Below are 15,614 nucleotides of genomic sequence, written 5' to 3'. Positions count from 1 at the left end.
TAAGACAAGAGGAGAAATTATTGGAAGGATACCAAACTATCTTCTCCCAAATAAATTATTTGCTCAACTCTTTGTTTGGAGATCTGCATCTGGGCATGGCACGCTCAAATCTGTCCCCCTACCCACAGTAGAAATTAACTCCGTAATACCTCTAACAAATGCAGTTGGCCTCAATTAAACATTTCTGAATATTATTGTTTTCAATCAATTTAAACCTGCCTGCTTGTAACATCCACATATTATATCTGAATCCTCACTCAAGGGACAATTTGGTATGTAAAGCTGGACCTGGATCAGACCCAGGTTTCAGGTAAAAACACACTGGTATAGCCATTGTGGAAAACAGTATGGAGGTTCCTCAAAAAATTATAAATAAAACTACCATATGATTCAGCAATCCCACTACTGGGTATTTATCTAAAGGAATTAAAATCAGAATCTCAAAGAGACATCTGTACTCTCATGTTCATTGCATCTTTATTCACAATAGCCAAGATATGGAAACAACCTGACTGTCCATCCACAGATCAATGGATAAAGAAAATATGGTATATACCTACAATGGAATGCTATTCAGCCCTGAAAAAAAAAAAAAGAAAATCCTGCCATTTGCAACAATATGGATGGTCCTGGAGGACATTTATGCTAAGTGAAATAAACCAGATAAAGAAAGAAATACTGTATGATCTCACTTATACGTGAAATCTAAAATAGTCAAACTCTTAGAAGCAGAGAGTGGAATGATGGTTGCCAAGAGCTGAAGAGAGGGAGAAATGTGGAGGTGACGGTCAAAGGGTACCATGTTTTAGTTATGCAAGATGAATAAGTTCTGGAGATCTACCATATGGCATCACTGTAGCTATGTGCTAGCTATAGTGCCTACAGCTAACAATACTGTAATATATGCTTAAAATTTTCTAAGAAGAAAGGTCTTATGTCAAGTGTTCTTACCACAATAATAATAATAATAATGGGGGTGGGAGGAAACTTTGAGAGGTGATGCGTATGTTTATGGCCTTTATGGGTGTACACTCATCCTCAAATTCATTAACTTGTATACATTAAATATGTACAGCTTTTTATGTCAATCATACCTCCATAAAATAGTTTACAAAATAAAAATATTCTAAAAAAGAACACTTTAGCCATTATTCATGGAAAGGTTCTTTAAAATTAAACATAATAGAGATCAAAAAATTCCAAAGTATAGTATCTTTAATGATTTTTTCAATCATTGTCATTTTAACCAAAGTTTTGTTGAAATGCACCAGTATCAGCAAAATACAGAGATATTATTTGTATACAAAAGCATATTTTTAAATTCCATTTAAGCCCACTCATATCACCTCCCACAGCTGCTTTTTTGTTTTGATGAAAGATGAATAAGGAATAAATAGAAGGCCAGAGCTTCAAGTTGATCCACCTAATAGCCCCCTGAAAACCCTAGGCATGTATCCACGTTAGAGAAGACTGTTCTCTCAAATACCCATCACTTAGTTGCCCAGGCATGAACCGATGCTTCCAACAAAAGGAAAGGGGCGGGGGGGGGGGGGGGACGGGACTCCAGGTCTTGTGTTTGACACATACTAAAGAAAAGCCCCAAAGAGAAGATTGAATTGTGTTTTGTCTCGAATAAGAAGGCAGCAGGAGCCCCATGACCATAGCTCTATGAATCCTGCTCTGACATTCAGTGGTTCAATCCCCTGACAAGATTAGGAATCCATACACTGGTCCTTGAGTCAATAGGGTGAAGCATGAGATTACTACTGGGGAAGGAATAATTGCATCTGTCTTTTTCCATTAAGGTCTCCTTCACGTTTGGTTTCACTGAGGGAAGTCAACCTCTCTGATCTTTCTGTTTCCCTAATCAATTTGTAGAGTGTGTTCTGGTCCATGCAGGGGTCAATTATACTTAAAAGAATCATAGGACTAAATGGAGCATTCGAGTTTCTCTAGTTTAATTTTAATTTTCTAGTCTACTCTAATTTTCAGATTAAAAAGTCAAGGTCCAGAGAAGTTAGCAATTTTTCCAAGAACACACAGTTAGGTCATACAAAGGTCCATGAATATTCTTCATCCTGACTGGCATTAAAAAAAAAGAAAGAGTATCTGAATGCAGGTTTGGGAGAATAAAGGTTGTGTTTATGCAGATGGCTGGAGCTGAGGAGACAAGAGGACACTGGAGCAGAATGAGAAATACTGTGCCTCCACGCTGGAAAAGATGTCTAAAATGCCCAATTATGCAGATGTTTTAACTTAGCCACAGAGTGCTGCTGGATTTCAAGCAAGCTAAGGGGCACCCAGGAGCCTACTGGGTTCCCACTGCGCAGGGCCTTATGCTGGTGACGGAGATGCTCTGCCCTCGGCATCTAAGGGCGCCAGCCTCACACTCCGTCATCGTCAGCTCCTCGCCATTCACTTCCACACAGACGCTAAATCCTTCTTCCTCGCACTCCGTTGCTTCTCTGCAGACACATTTGCTGCTCTGGGCTGGAAAAATAAATAAGTGAGAGAGGCTTAATGGCACATCGTGGAGGTAGGAGAGTCAGGGCACGTTATCGCCAAAGTCACGATGTGCTGATTAGAGAGCTATGGAAGCTCCTGCCTCCAGTGATGCAATCAACTACCCCGTGGAAAGGCAGTAGGACCAGGAAAGCAAGGCGTTTTGCTCCACTCAGAATAAACAGGTGTTGAGGTTGGTGCCAGGCTTTCTATTGGTTGGACCCACGAGGGGTGGTCCTCTCCTTCTCCATCCTGCTGCCCATATGGACCAGAAGCTGGCTGGCTGAATGAGAAGACCTCTGCGAAGAGCTGAGTGGCAGGGCTCAGAGAGACAAAGAAAAATGAATTCAACTTGTTCTGAGAGAGAGGGTGTGAAATACAAAAGGCTACATATCCCATAAAAACAAACCAGAAATGAGTTAGGGAGGAAAGCACTGTGTGCGCTGAAGGAGTGAGGCTGGAATACACCAGCCAGGTGTCTCCAGAAGGAGAGTAACAGGGTCAGCCAGCCGACCATGGCGACCGCCAAACTGAAAGTGACCCAGGCGTAGCTAGAGTTTTGTATGTCACCGTACATGCTGCAAAGCATCAGGAGAGTGAGGGGAAAGGTGCCCAGTGGGTACAAGGAGGGGGAAGGCCTGAAGAACTGGCAGAGACCTTACAGATCACACAGGTCCAGCTCCCAAATTTACAGATGGGGAAACTGAGAGCGGTGACTTGGCCCCGTGTCCCAGCCCTTCTGCCTACGTACGCAGTACGGTAGAAACCCTTGAGGTGTGTCATGGCAGTGGTGGTGGTAGTCAAGATCACTGTAAGTGCTCCTTGGACATAGCACTAGCAAATATTGAATCACAACTTGAGAAAGTAAGTCTCTTCTCTTCAAATCCTTCTGATAACTTCTAGGAGGGTGTCAGCTTGGCACTGGTGTGTTTTCAACATCTGTGCCAATCTTCCTCTTTTTGTTTGAGGAAGATTGTCCTTGAGCTAACATTTGTACCAATCTTCCTCTATTTTGTATGTGGGACCCCACCACAGCATGGCTTGATGAGCAGTGTGTAGGTCCGTGCCTGGGATCTGAACCTACGAACCCTGGGGCACTGAAGCAGAGCATGAGAACTTAACCACTACACCACTGGGCCAGCCCGGCACCAGAGTGCTTTTAACACCCCCCTAACACTTGCTAAACTCCTTTTACCCCAAGGAAACAGCATCCCACCAGCTCCCAGCAGCATCTGGCTAGAATCTACAACCTTATTTTGTTTCATTGTATGTATTTTTATAGTTATCTAATATTTATGGCAAGTGATACTTCCTTTTAAGAAAGTGATATAAAGTTTCCTTTTATAAAAAATAAGTTATTTTTATGAATCTGTTTTTAAAAATGAGTACCTAATATGGATAATACAAGGACAAAGCAAAAATCATGAAGGTTGACGAGGAGTCACGGATGTTTGAGGGGACATTCAGACCATCAGGGATGGGTCCTTGCCCTCTTAGGTGCTTAATCCACCCCGTGCCCCAGGGAAGGCAGTGGGCGAGGGCAGTTCACGCTCAGACCAGTGTGAGTCTTTCACATCCTCAGGGATCTGCTATTAAATGAGAAAATGACATTTTTAAAAACTACTACTTCAGCACGTACAGTTACAAATAGGAAAAGCCCCTTACCATCACATTTTCCCCATAGTGGACACACACCACAAGCTTTTTCAGCTGAGGCAGGCAGGGTACAGCTCTCTCTACCTGTAAGAGTAAAAGTTCTGCCCTGACAGCGGAGAACGTGCATTTTGCAAACTGTCAGAGGCAGTATCCTTTTGCTTCTCTCATCTCGAGCACATACATCCAAGGAGGATCTGAAACAAATTTTTAGAATTACATTATTTACAAGATTTTCATTCTTAAAAGCTGACAATGAGAAGCGAAAGGTGAGGCTCTTAGCTCAGTGTCTCAGATATTATCATCCATAACAGAAAGATAGATGGAGCAAAAACTCAAATCCCCTTCATTCCGAGGGCCCAAACCCCCTCAGATCTTCAAAATGAACATATTTTGCTCTTTATGTATTCACAATTTTTGCAAGCTTAGATATCCAGCGTCGATCTACTTTCATCTAGAATAGATGCAGCAAATTAGAAAAGAAGGCAAGGTCTGTTAGGGACAGCCAGTGGATTGACAAGGAAGGAGACAGAAAATCAGCAAAGATCAGAAACTCGAACAGTTGAGTAGGACCACTGACTGAAGGAGAAAATAGCTCCTCCCAGCCCAGGAGCCCTGAGAGTTCATGTCCACAGTACAGCAATGTCCAAAGGTTGATGACTAATTCCTCAAGGGAAGACGAAACTGTGTTTTTCAATGCTATTTTTAAAAGTGTCTATATTTACAAAATAGTTTAGAAATATGTCGATAAAAATTTTTACTCTCTTAACCATTGGTGATAAAATGGTGAGATCCAGGTTTCTAGAAATATTACTAATAAAAACAACCACATTTCTGAATGCTGGTGGATAAGGAGGCATTACTGTGCTGAAACCTTAGACAAAAAGTATTTTCGAACAGTAGACGGTGTCTATATTTATTTAAATATATATTTAGCTCTACTATTTTCTTCTCTGACCAAGAACTAAATTTACTTGGAGTTATTTACATAACAAAAAGAAATCTTTGTATCTCTCTTTTATCTGCTTATTTAACCTTTAAATAACTTTAAATAACAGAACATCTTAAAGCACAGAGAGGGCTTTACGAGGCCACCTTGTTGTCAGTATCTGATATAAAAACTCGCACCATGTCTATAAACAGCAGGCTGCAGACAAACTAAATGAATCTGGAGAAGTTGGAAAGAGGATGAAAGTGAATCAAGGTAAACAACGATTAATAGCAAATAACAGCACCGTCACAATATTCTGGGCTGACCACCCTTGCCAGTTTATGTTATTGAGCTGTATTCTCCTTCACATAAGAAGTTACTTCTTACAAGACACCATCACAGTCACCATTACCCACTGTAGGTGTTCAAGGAGTTGGATATGTGTTTTGACGACAATAACACTTGAAAGCCAAGTAATTGATCAGAAAATTTGTGTTTTGATTCTTAACCTTAAAGATGACCAGAAAGTCCGGGGGCCTGCGTGTCTCCCCTTTGCCTCTCCAGACTCACTCTCCATCCTTCTCCACCCTGCCTGGGAGGTTGACACATATGGACCTCATCAATAGACTTCCTTGTCCTCTATCTTCAGGTGGTTTGATCAATGGGGAGCACTGGCAGGAGATTGGAGGGAGGGAAGAGAGTGCAGTTGGGGTGTTTATTCCCCTGGCTCACTCCCGGGGGATCTCTGAGGTCCCTAAAATGGGGACTCAGCTGCTCCTTAGCTGCCATCTCCACATAGCCCTCTCTGTCTGCAGTTTTCATACATGCTCCTCTCCTCACTCCTTCAGGCCTGGCCATGGATAGATACCCAGCTGTCACCAGTCCAGAGTACTGCCCTGTGGCTTGCAGCTTCCTTTACTCTGAACACTTCTGTCAGTAGTCCCACCAGTAAACCTCCTCTTAACCAAATTTAATCCTGCCATCTGTATCCCACCAGGACCGTGGCACAGACATCTAGTAACTACTTCAGATAGCCACCTACAATGGAATGATTTCATGTTGGGTGGCATTCTTATAAGGCAAATCTAGAGATGTGGATATTTTAAGAATCAGAAAAGCAGCTGCTTCTTGCTCTATCAGCATTGCTTTAAGAGTGTATGTCTCGAGGGAATTGCAGCCCTAACCCTCTCATGCTCTAAATCCTCAGGGGACAGATTTGTAATTTTGCCCCATTTTATATAGAGAACAAGCAGTGCTCAAGTGGTCCTTCAGCCTTCCTCACCAGCAAGCTTAGATCACTGCTTAATGCCACCAGTTGTCAGCCCTGGTGAGCCAGGCAAATAACAGGCAGCAGATGGTCCAGATTAAAGTGCAAAGACCCCTAAACCTTGGTAAGCAACCCCTTGGATCTAATAGAGACTAGCATCTAAGAAATCATTTCATTTATCATGAATAAAATAAAACAAGAAATGAGCAAAGACAGAGCTCACCCACATTCATAGGGCATTTTACAAACACATCTTGAATTCTGCAGTTTCTCCCAGCGCTGACATTCAGGCATTGCCGGTGTCAAAGGGGCATCTAAAAGAAAAGGATAAAGGAGATGCAATCATTAGAAGAGCTTCTTCATGGTAAACAAAGTATTAGTTTAGTTGTTGAACCAGGCTCTGTAATATTCTCAATTGCCACAAGTTTGTACAGTAAAAACATAAAGATGTAAAGCATTTTACAAGAGATAGAACATTCCTAGGAGCATCCCACAAATAATTTCATTAGTCATAATAGCTACCATTTCTTGAGCATTTACTATTGGCCGTGCACTTCTTACACATTGTGATATTTAATCCTCCTTAACAAATGCCAATTTAAGAGATGAAGAAACCAAGGGTCATAAAAGTTAGGAAATTGGTGCTAGTTCACACGTTTAACAAATTGGCCAAGCCAGGATTTAAGTCCACATTTGTCTGAATCCAAGGCGAGTAGAGCAGGCTCCCTTTCATCAGAAGTTGGTGTTTATAAACTGTTGTTTGGACTGCATTTTCCCCACTGTGCCTATAATGGGACAGAAAGCAGCAACATAGCTTGACCTATACATGGAGAACTCCCTGGTATCCCAAGGAGATCTATAGTAACCTCTTACGTACAAATGTCCAAGAGGTCTCCCCTCAACAGTGAGTAAATATCTAGAGGTACTTACATTAAAGAAATCCTTTCCATTGCTTTATGTTTTCTACAAACTGATTAAAAGTCAATCATCATTCCAATTTTGACAAGAAAACACCTTGGTCCATCTTACAAGAGCATAATTTGACTGCCACCTCTTCAGCTATACCTGATTACAACGTGAATAATCGAAAACACTCCACTATTTCCACCTCCTGCCAGCTTCATTACAAGAGAATTCAGTGGCATCTACTTTCCCAACATAAAACTGTTACCTGTTGGATGTATCTATAAAGGTAGTTTAGCTGAAGAGCATGTTTTTATGGATGCACAAACTATGGATTACTTCCTTGCTTTGGAAAACTTAAGAGATTTAGACATGAAGGTAAAATGTGGTGAACAATTCATAAACTTGTAAAAATGGTAGCCATGTGAAGCATGCCTGCCGTGTTCAGCAATATCTGTAACAAGTACTCATTCTTTAAAGACTTCCCTTTAAAATGGTATTATCCTAAATGCAATGTAGTATTCTGAATTGGATCCTAGACCATATAGGATATTAGTGAAAAAAATGGTGATATATGAATAAAGTCTGTAGTTTAGTCAATAGTATTGTACTAATATTAATGTCTTCGTTTTAACCAACTACATTATGTCAAGTTATATGAGATATTAATATTATGCGAAGGTGGGGAAAACTTGGAAAGATGGGTAAACTATATGGAAACTATATTTGCAACTTTTCTGAAATCTCAAATTATTCCAAAATAAAATGTTTGTTAAAATGGTGTTATCTCGATCAGTGCTTCTCAGCCAGGGGCCACTTCGCCCCCCAGAGGACACTTGGCAATGTCTAGAGACATTTTTGTCTGTCATAACTAGGGTGTGCTACTGGCTTCTAGTGGATAGAGACCAAGGATGCTGCTAAAGATCTTACAAGGCACAGGACAGGCTCCCAGGCCCAAAATTCCAATAGTGTTAGGGTTGAGAAAGTCTAATCTAAATGTACCAAAACTAAAGTTCAATGACAAAGCCGTGTAAATTAGTTCTGCATTATGATTAGAAGTTTATTTGCTAGAAGCAAGGTCAAAGAGTACAAAATTCCAGTTATGAGATAGGTGGGCACTGGGGCTGTAATGTTCTACACGATGACTATGCTAACACTGCTGTATGATATAGAGAAAGGTTGTTGGGAGAGTGGATCTTGAGAGTTCTCATCACAAGGAGAAATTTTTTTTTTCTTTTCTTTTTATTGTGTTTTTGTGAGATGCTAGATGTTTACTAGACCTATTGTGGTAATCATCTCACAATATAGGTAAAGCAAACCATCATGCTCTACACCTTGAACCTATACAGTGATGTATGTCAAATTATTTCTCAGTAAAACTGGGAAAAAAATTTTTTAAAAAGAAGTTTACTTATCATTCATAAGGCTGAAATTTTAGATTTTAAATATTTTATAAAAGTTATTATAATTTCTCTGTGAAAAATGATGGAATTTTCTAAACTTAAGACTTTTGCATTTGAGAAGAACATAGCTTTGTTATCTTCATAGCTTGGTTAACCAAATAAACACAGTTTTAGGGCCCACCTACGGTATGTACCTTTACTGTTTTAAAACCAAATATCTTCACATCAAGACCAAATACTGAAGGGAGGAGGGAGAAATGAGGAGTTAGTGTCTAACACGTACAAGGTGTCAGTTTGGGAAGATGAAAAAGTTCTGGAGATAGAAGGTGATGATGGTTACAAATAATGGAAATGTATTTAATGACACTGAACTGTACATTTAAAAATGGTTAAAATGGTAAATTTTATGTTTTATATACTTTACCACAATAAAAAAAAAGACTAAATAATGTTACAACAGGTGTTTTACAACATCACCTTTGGAGGCTGACAAACCTGGAATTTTTTGTCTGTTATAGGCTTATTTTAAGGGTAGTTATTACTGTTATCCACATCTTTCAAAAAACACGCAGGTCTGAAAAACGTCCTTAATTAAAACTTTAACGGAATTTGCTAGTGAGTGGGAGAAAATTCATGTCAAATTGTGCTATAAAAGGACTGAAGCAGACATTTTCGAAAGACAAGTATATAATAACATTTGGAATAAAAGAGCAACCTCATCAACTGTACATTGTTCTCTTTAATTTTAGAATTACTGGTACAGGTCCATTACTTCAAATGTCCCAAATAAATTCTTATTTATGCTTCAGTGCACGTAGAAAACAAAGCAATTGTCTCTGATGTGGGCCTTTGACAGCTGAAGAGTATGTGAATACTGGCATAGTGGGTACTGCATCAGCCTTGCTGCACTCCTGTTCTGTCATCGATGATTACTTACCACCACAGCCCATGTCCACCCTCAGTCACAGAGCGCTCAACACAGCCTGCTCTCTTTTCAGTTGTGACCACCTAATTCACCTAATAGTATCACTCATGGAATCTAGCACTTCATCCTCACTATAAAAGACAAATTTTGGCATTGAATTAAAAATCATACACTAGAGGGGTCAGTCAGGTGTCATAGTGGTTAAGTTTGCATGCTCCAGCTCCCCGGGGTTAGCAGGTTCGGATCCTGGGCAGAGACCAAGACACCGCTTGTCAAGCCATGCTGTGGTGGCGTCCCATATAAAGTAGAGGAAGATGGGCACGGATGTTAGCCCAGGGCCAATCTTCCTCAGTAAAAGAGGAGGATTGGCAACGGATGTTAGGTCAGGGCTAATCTTCTTCACCAAAAAAAAAAAAATCATACACTAGAGAAATAAGAATACCATATAAAATAGAATGCAAGTGAATTTTTCTTCTTTCCTCTCTTTAATTATTACAAACATATATTTTCCATTTATTTTAAAAAAGGTAAACAAAGAAGAAATAGATTATTTTAAAAACAAATCCGGGCCGGCCCCGTGGCTTAGCGGTTAAGTGCGCACGCTCCTCTGTTGGCGGCCCAGGTTCGGATCCCGGGCGAGCACCGACGCACTGCTTCTCCGGCCATGCTGAGGCCGCATCCCACATACAGTAACTAGAAGGATGTGCAGCTATGACATACAACTATCTACTGGGGCTTTGGGGGAAAAATAAATAAATAAATAAATAAATATAAACTTAAAAAAAAAAAAAAAATCCACCCTATCTTGAATATCTCCAAAAAGAAATAATTTGGCTTTCTAAATCTCTTCCTACCTTAACTTCTTAAAAGGCCATTTTAATTTGCCAGGTGTTCAAAAATACCAGATTTTTGGATTTCCACTATTAAAAACAACTTCACAAACCACAACGCTTTTTCTTCAATAATTTCTGCTTTGCAGTGTTAAATGTAAATGCTTTTAAATTTTGTATCTCAGTAATATTAACAAACTCTCTGAGAGCCCAGAAATGAAACATACAGAATTTTTTTTTTTTTGCCAGTTTTGAGCCTAGACTCAGAATTTTATATAAATTATGATCTCAACTCTGTACTCAACAAAAGTAGATTTTGAAAATCAGGATGAAACCAGCTTTTGAAAACTCTTTATTTTCTTGGCAACATAACAGATATAAAGCTAGTCTTTGAAATGGAGGATTTAAGTTAAAATTTCAGAATCCCCAGGGCGGTTCTTTCCTTCCCTTGCATTCCATGAGTCTATCTGTGTCATGTGAAAAAAGTCTGCTACCCAGTCTACGAACTGACCTCCTTCGGGGCGGGGCAGGGATAGAGGGTATGGCTCACAGATATGGCAATTCGCTGCCATAAAGGATGGCGACAAGGACTCTCATTAGCCTGCGTGCAGGCGTCTTTGGATAGACCCAGGAGCTGCTTACCTTTTCGCACACACTGGACATTCTTTATCTCAGGGCTCCACTTAAGGCTGGATCCACAGAGAAATGAGGAAGGACCTTCTAAGGACGTGCCACCTGAACAGGAAAAGGTCACCTTCTCACCAACTGTGTAGAAAGGTTTGTGGGGATGACTCTGTACGACATCGGGCAGTGTAGGTAGAACACAGGCAATTTCTAAAGACAAAAGAGAGCAGAACACAAGGGTCATTGCTTTCCTAAGCCATCTTTTAAAAAAAAACAACAGCCTCAAATAGTGTTGATACACTTGCCCTGCTTTTTCGCATTTGAGGACAAGGAGGAAGAGATGAGTTTACTCTTAGCCCTGAAAGACATGTCCCACAATGCCTGGCATGTAATGAACAATGAATGACTGAAGACTAGAACAGTTCCCACCGTCTCACCCTTGTCGTCAAAGCAATGTGACAACTTAAAATGAATAAGCTTTCTAAACAGAGTCCTAAAGCCCAGCCTTTATCTCTCTGGTGTGGTGAAGTCCCACCAGAATGTTCCCAAGAGATGTTCATTTGCATATAATTAGCATATATCCAATTAGATATTTTATAATCTGAAATTTTTAAAGAGCCACCTTTAACCTTGCAACCATAAAAGTTTTAAATATTCTTTGGGGGCCGGCCCTGTGGCTTAGCGGTTAAGTGCGCGCGCTTCACTGCTGGCGGCCCGGGTTCGGATCCCGGGCACGCACTGCTTCTCCGGCTGTGCTGAGGCCGCGTCCCACGTACAGCAAGTAGAAGGATGTGCAGCTATGACATACAACTATCTACTGGGGCTTTGGGGGGAAAAAATAAATAAATAAAATCTTTAAAAAAATAAAAATAAATAAATAAATAAATAAATATATTCTTTGGTTTTCCACCTCTATTCTTTCTTTCTCAATTATGTTCATTAGCTCAAATTTTCTACTTGAAAAAAATGGCAAAGAAAAAAATGAGAAACATGAGCTAGCCCTGATGGCCTAGAGGTTAAAGTTCTGCGTGCTCTGCTTCGGCGGCCTGGGTTTGGTCCCAAGCATGGAACCACACCACTCATCTGTCAGCAATCATGCTGTGGCAGTGACTCACATAGAAGAACCAGAAGAATTTACAACTATATACAACTATGCACTGGCGCTTTGTGGGGGGAGGAGGAAGAAAAAAGGAGGAAGATTGGCAACAGATGTTAGCTTAGAGTGAATCTTTCCCTGCAAAAAAAAAAAAGAGAGAGAGAGAGAGAAACATGCATGGTTATGGAAAGCAAGTCAGAATTCACAATTAAAAAAAAAAAACCTTGCCAATCTCTTTAATGGACTTTGGACAATATTCTATAAAATACTACTTTCTTTCTGCACCATTTTCATCAGAAAATCCGTTTATTCATTCAAACACAGCACTTACTGAGTGCCTATATTTTTCTAAGTATGCTGTGTGCTGCTGGGGATGCAAGAAGATACAAGTCACATATTTTGACTTCAAAAACCTAAAAATCTAGCATCAGATTTGTTTGTTTCTGGCCATGATACATTTGTTGGTTTCACAATTGTGCTCCCACCAAGACAAATAGACAGGCTGTACCAAATTAAAAGAAAAAAGTATTTCTGAGAGCATCAGAGCGCTACCAAGACAGCAGAACCTTGAAGGTCCCAGATTCCAGAGAGAAGGGAAGTCTAAAGTAGTGATTATAACATTTGGTAATGCCTTTCTCCTTGAGGTATTTTTAAACTTTAAAAAAATACAAATAAATATGCTGAAAGGTGGCTAAACTGAGGAGAAAGCTGCAGCTCACAGGCTGAAAAGCTGAGTAGAGTTTTTAGCAGTCTCACAGGGCTAGGAGATCAAAAATTAGATCTCCTAATCCTATCATGAAGGAGGGGCCTCATTCGAAATCTCACGCCTTCCGTTAGGACCCCATAATGGCTACACCCTAGGAATAAAGGTAAACCGGAAATAAACCAGCCTCACTGCTTGCCAGAAACAAAGCTAAATCTTCTCTAGAGGAAGATAACATCACCCAAACCCTCAAATTATTTCTTAATTTTTTACAGATAAAGTCTGGTATTTAATCAAAACTAATCTAACATTCAAAAAGACAAGAATTGACCAACATCCAACAAAAAAAGACAGTAGAAATAGATCCACAACAGATCCAGATAATGGGGTTAACAGACATGGACCATGAAACAACTATGATTAATATGCTGGGAAAAAAAATTAAACGACAAGATGGAGAATTTCAACAGAGAATTAGAAAGTATGGAAAAGTAAGCAAATGGAATATCTAGAATTAGAAAATAAAATTGAAGAAATTAAGAACTCAGTAGAGTTCTTAAAAGCAGATCATACACAACTGTATAGAGAATTAATAAACTAGAAGATAGAGCAATAGAAAATATTTAGAATGAAACAGAGTCCTTCAAAATGAAGATAAAAATGTCCTTCAAAAATGAAGGTAAAGTAAAGACATTTTAAGATAAACAAAGACTGAGACAATTTTCCACCAGTAGATTCAGAACAAAGGAAAAGAAACTCTTCAGGCAGAAGTATCTTATTAATCTTTTCAAAGAACCAACTTTTGGCTTTATTACTCCTAACTAGGGGGATCATTTATATTCCATTTCAGTAATTTCTGCTCAAGGACTCCAGGAGAGAGAGACAGAGAGACAGACAGAGACAGAGACAGACAGAAACAGAGGAGGTCCTACAAATCAATAAGAAAAAGACAGACAAATCAATAGAAAAAATGGCAAGATTGGACAGCCACTTCACGGAAGAGGCTATCCCAAATGGCCAATAAACATATGAAAACAAGCTTAACATCATAGTCATCAGAAAAACACGAATTTAAAATGCAAACTAAAAAATAAGATATTGCTACACACTCACTATAATAGCTAAAATCTTTAAGATAGATGATATCAAGTGTTGGGAGGATACAGAGCAATCTTGACTCTCAGATTCTGGTAGTGATGTAAATTGGTACAACCAATTGGAAGACTAGTAGCATGTACTAAGTCTAAACGTGTGTACAACCCTATGACTCAGAAATTTCACTAGTAGGTGTATACCCAAGAGAAGAATATACATGTGTGCACTAGGGCTTTCCTCACATAGCATAGACCAACTGATACAGGAAAAATATATCCCAACAGCTCTCTCTGTCCATCCACTGAACAAACTTTATGTTGCAGTACAATTGAGATGGAAGCCAAAGAGTAGGGTTAGGGTGGTACAAAATGCAGAAGCTCATACTCAGATGCCTACATCTGAACAGAATAGGATCCAAAGCATTTAAAGAAGTAGATTGATTGTGGTACACCTCTAGCAATTGAACTCTAAAGAACGTCCTGATGGTCTTAGCCAGAACTGAATGCCCTGGTCTATTCTGATTTGCACTAGAAACTTTAAAATTGCAATCAAATGTGCCTCACCTAACAGGAGCACCATCAACTAGAGACTGCTGAGGGCTTTTTCAAGACACGACTGGAATTGGACAGGATCATATGAGCCTTTCAGGAAAGGGAGGTCAAGACATGGGGCGTTCGGTGAGAGGTTATCTATCTTGATTCATTCTCTTCCACTTTATTCTCTCATCTTAAGTTACACACTACAACCAAAGCCACTCACTCTGACAATGCATTTCCCCAACGAGCCACTGTAAATCTTCTCCACATCTGGCAACGGGGTCTCCAATAAGAGAGTAGCCTTCATTGCAAGTATACACTATGTTTTTCCCAACAGGAAACCTGGCACCTTCATCCTAAACAGAAATCAAAGATGGAGAGAGAAAGAGTATGTCCTCTTTGCATTAACAAAACGTTTCTTTAGATATATTTGGCCTATAAATAATGCCTTCTTTTAATCATCAGGCAACATGAGTGATTTAGAAAACTGTCTATAAAAATGTTTTTCCCGGGGTCGGCCCCGTGGCGCAAGCGGTTAAGTGCGCTGCTCCGCTGCGGTGGCCCCGGGTTCGCCGGTTCGGATTCCGAGCGCGCACCAACGTACTGCTTGGCAAGCCATGCTGTGGTGGCATCCCATATAAAGTGGAGGAAGATGGGCATGGATGTTAGCGCAGGGCCAGTCTTCCTCATCAAAAAAAGGAGGATTGGCAGATGTTAGCTCAGGGCCGATCTCCCTCACAAAAAAAAAAAATGTTTTTCCCTGTACAGTCCTAGCCAACAACACTGCTACCACCATTAACTGAAATAAAGCCATTAATGCCACTATAATTTATTGATTGTTCCCAAAGTACCAAGCACTGTACTAAGCATTTTACTAAAATTACTTTAGTGTTCAAGTAACTTCTTTCCCTTCTACTTTCAGGAAAAGGCAGTTTGTTATCAGATTTTGGAAATGTCCTTGTCAGTCAACTATTCATAATAATGTGTTATGGGCTCTTCATTGGCAATACTGCCTAATAAATGCCAGTATGGAAAATGTTCAAATCCTATCAGTGTGTTCATGAAAGTTTAAGTTTCTCACTGATGACTTTTAGGAGAAGCTTAATGTTGATCTTCTCCCACCCCCCACCCTGTAAGAGAAGTGCT

The 15,614-nt window shown here is 39.9% G+C and overlaps 1 protein-coding gene across 1 annotated transcript in view; it reads right to left on the bottom strand.

Annotated features, from left to right (window-relative positions):
- Positions 1-1,852: 1,852 nt before the first annotated feature.
- Positions 1,853-15,614, bottom strand: part of C7 (complement C7) — a 52,837-nt gene continuing 39,075 nt past the window's right edge. Inside the window, exons 14-18 of the mRNA XM_087443016.1 lie at positions 14,692-14,824; positions 11,057-11,248; positions 6,577-6,667; positions 4,168-4,352; positions 1,853-2,490 (exon numbers count right to left, since the gene is read on the bottom strand). Coding sequence (XP_087299142.1) covers positions 2,309-2,490; positions 4,168-4,352; positions 6,577-6,667; positions 11,057-11,248; positions 14,692-14,824 — 783 coding nt within the window. The 3' untranslated portion in view covers positions 1,853-2,308. The remainder of the gene's footprint in view (positions 2,491-4,167; positions 4,353-6,576; positions 6,668-11,056; positions 11,249-14,691; positions 14,825-15,614) is intronic.

Source organism: Ceratotherium simum, chromosome 18 (genome assembly GCF_057802395.1).
Source record: "Ceratotherium simum simum isolate JZ-2026a chromosome 18, ASM5780239v1, whole genome shotgun sequence".
NCBI lineage: Eukaryota > Metazoa > Chordata > Mammalia > Perissodactyla > Rhinocerotidae > Ceratotherium > Ceratotherium simum.
This window is presented reverse-complemented; position numbering and strand designations above follow the sequence as displayed.